Source organism: Octodon degus, unplaced genomic scaffold (assembly GCF_000260255.1).
Source record: "Octodon degus isolate 3935 unplaced genomic scaffold, OctDeg1.0 scaffold00021, whole genome shotgun sequence".
Classification (NCBI taxonomy): domain Eukaryota; kingdom Metazoa; phylum Chordata; class Mammalia; order Rodentia; family Octodontidae; genus Octodon; species Octodon degus.
In genome coordinates, this window is record NW_004524597.1 from 7,458,057 (window position 1) to 7,460,709 (window position 2,653).

Consider the following 2,653-nt stretch of genomic DNA (forward strand, 5'->3'; position numbering starts at 1 on the left):
GAGAGAGAGAGAGAGAGAGAGAGAGAGAGAGAGAGAGAGAGAGAAAACTGTGAGGATTTAGAAAGAAGCCCTGATTATGTACAGGTTTCACTTCTGTTTATCAACCAGGGCATTTGGCTGTGGGAAATGGTGACAGCATCCTGGATGTATCTGGCACCTAGCTCTTCCCAGTCCTGCCTCTTTGTCAGAGTGTGGCTAGGACTGTGGGGCCCATCTCAGAGGACCTAGGTGAGGTCTGGGAGTGTTGGGAGGGAAGATTAGTCCATGGAAGCCGAAGGCTGGTTCTTGCATTGTGTTGCAGCTCTGGTCAAAAGTCGAATTCTTTGGGTGGTCTTGCTTGTTACGTTGCCACAGAGACTACACTATGTCAGTGCAGGCCCATCCTCTCCCTTTCAGGAGGAATAGTTTGTGAGGTGAAGGGTCATTCTTTTTAGAATTTTTATTAGTACCTGTTTGCAATACATAATGATTACATTCATTATGGGGAATTTGGTATGTGTATATAATACATTCAGTTCTTGTTTTATCCCTTTTCCTTCCACCTGTTTTCTATTTTTTTTTTTTGCCAGCATCACATTTATTTATTTAAATATTTACTTATCTTGCAAGTCTTTATCAAGTTAATTATCATAAACATAGATTAATAGCCAGTCTAACAAGCCAAAAGATAGGATCATTCTTATTGAAAGATGGTGTATTCTCACACTCACATGGATGTCAAATATGAATGTGCTAGAGCCCCAAAAATGATTTGCTCAAGAAAGACTAGGGTAGGGGGCTGGTGAGTCTTGTTAGCTATTGAGACCTTAGTTTGAGTCAATTTGTCAGAATTCATGGTCACCATCAGGGGTGTGGGGAGGCCAAAGGGGGGAGCAAAATAGAGTAGAAGCCACCCCAAAACAGTCATGGCATGCCTTTGAATTCTGCTAGTAAGTATAATAGCTAATACCATTTATTAAGGGCTTGCTATATGCCAGGGATTATGTAAAGCATTTTATATCTATTGTTTGATGGGAAAGAATTGCATCTTTATTTTTATTATTCCTAGTAGGTATTTAGCATGTCTTTCCTTTATGAATTTGGTAACAGGCTGTGATCTTATTCACAGGGCTGTGAGCTTGTCATCCTGGACATTACAGATATGGAATCAAAGATGATGGATGCTGAGAATCAATAAGAAGATCTAGAGTATTTTTTCTACTTCAGTTATCAGAAGATATGGGGACAGAAATTGCTTTTTTCATTGCTTTATGAGCCGTGTCGGCATAACCAACTGAGGGAAGATGCCCGGCATGCTGTTAAGAAGGCAATGTGAGCAACAGTTCCAGGTTGTTGCTGATGGAAATTTCCGTGCATGTGTCTTCGGGCTGAGATATGAATTTATTAGACTCATATGGAAACCTGAAAAGGGCTCTGATTAACTCATCAGTCTCATTTACTTTTCTTTTCCTCCTCCATTCATGCCCTTCATAATAAAACACAGCTCACATCCCATGAAATTTACTGTGTAAAAAAAGTGTATATTTTGATGATTTTTAGTATGTTCACAAAGGTGTACAACCATCGCTTCTGTCTAACTCCAGAACATTTTCATCACTTCTATGAAGACCCCTTAGCATTAACTAACTTTCTACTCCTACCTCTTGGACCTGGCAATCATTGATCTTCCTAGTTCATCTTGTTTTATAGTTTTCAGCTTTCAAGTCTTGTACTTTTATTTTATTTATTTTAAAGGAAAGTATTTTCCAGAGAAGATGTTCCTCTAGTGAGGAGCATATCCTTTTCCCCTGGTGCTAGGGATCAAATCCAAGGCCTCACATGTACTAGGCAAATGCCCTACTATTGAGCTACAATCCCAGCCATAAAAATGCTTACTTTGTATGTGTGTGGTGGGGGTATGTGTGTGTACTAGGGATAGAACCAGGGCCTTTGAACTAAGCTATACCCCCAGATTTTAAATTTTATTTATTTATTATTTTATTATGAATAATTTTTTATAGAAGGCCTTGCAAATTCTGTAGGCTACTCAGACTGGATTTGAATTTATAGTTTTGCTGCCTCAGCCTACCATAGTCCCTGGATTATAGGCTTATGCTGCTTTGCCTGGCTAATGCTTTTTCTTTTTCTTTTGTTTTGAGGTGAGGACCATTTTTTACTGACAACATTGTTTTAACCCAATGACTGTAATTTTTGTCACACATACTTATGTTTCATTCTGTACACAAAGCAGTTTATTATCCAGTTTTTCTTTTGAGTTTCACAAAACAGATGGGCAAGGCAGGTATTAGAATGCCCTCAATTTCTAGAACAGGAGTTGGAGAGCTAAAGAGTAAATTAGTTGGTAACTCTTAAAGTGGAGTTCAATCTCAGGTGCAGAATCCTGTCTTCTGGATCCTGCTGGGTGGGTGTGGTCAGGGAGTGATCAAGTTACTGAAGGTGGGGAGCCAGGTGCGATGGCTGGAACCCAAAGTCCTAGCAGTGTGGGAGGCTGATGCAGGAAGATTACAAGTTTGAGCTCAGCCTGGGAAATTTATGAAGATTCTATCTCAAAATATAAAATGAGAAAAAGGGGAAGCTGGGAGAATAACTCAGTCTGAAGGCTCTGGGTTCAATCCCCAGTAACACACACACACACACACACACACACACACAC

General features: G+C 39.8%; 1 protein-coding gene across 1 annotated transcript in view; it reads right to left on the minus strand.

Moving 5' to 3' along the window:
- LOC101583982 (poly(rC)-binding protein 2-like) overlaps positions 1-2,653 on the minus strand; it is a 23,064-nt gene that overhangs the window by 11,748 nt on the left and 8,663 nt on the right. Inside the window, 1 exon segment of the mRNA XM_023711399.1 lies at positions 1,641-1,668. Coding sequence (XP_023567167.1) covers positions 1,641-1,668 — 28 coding nt within the window.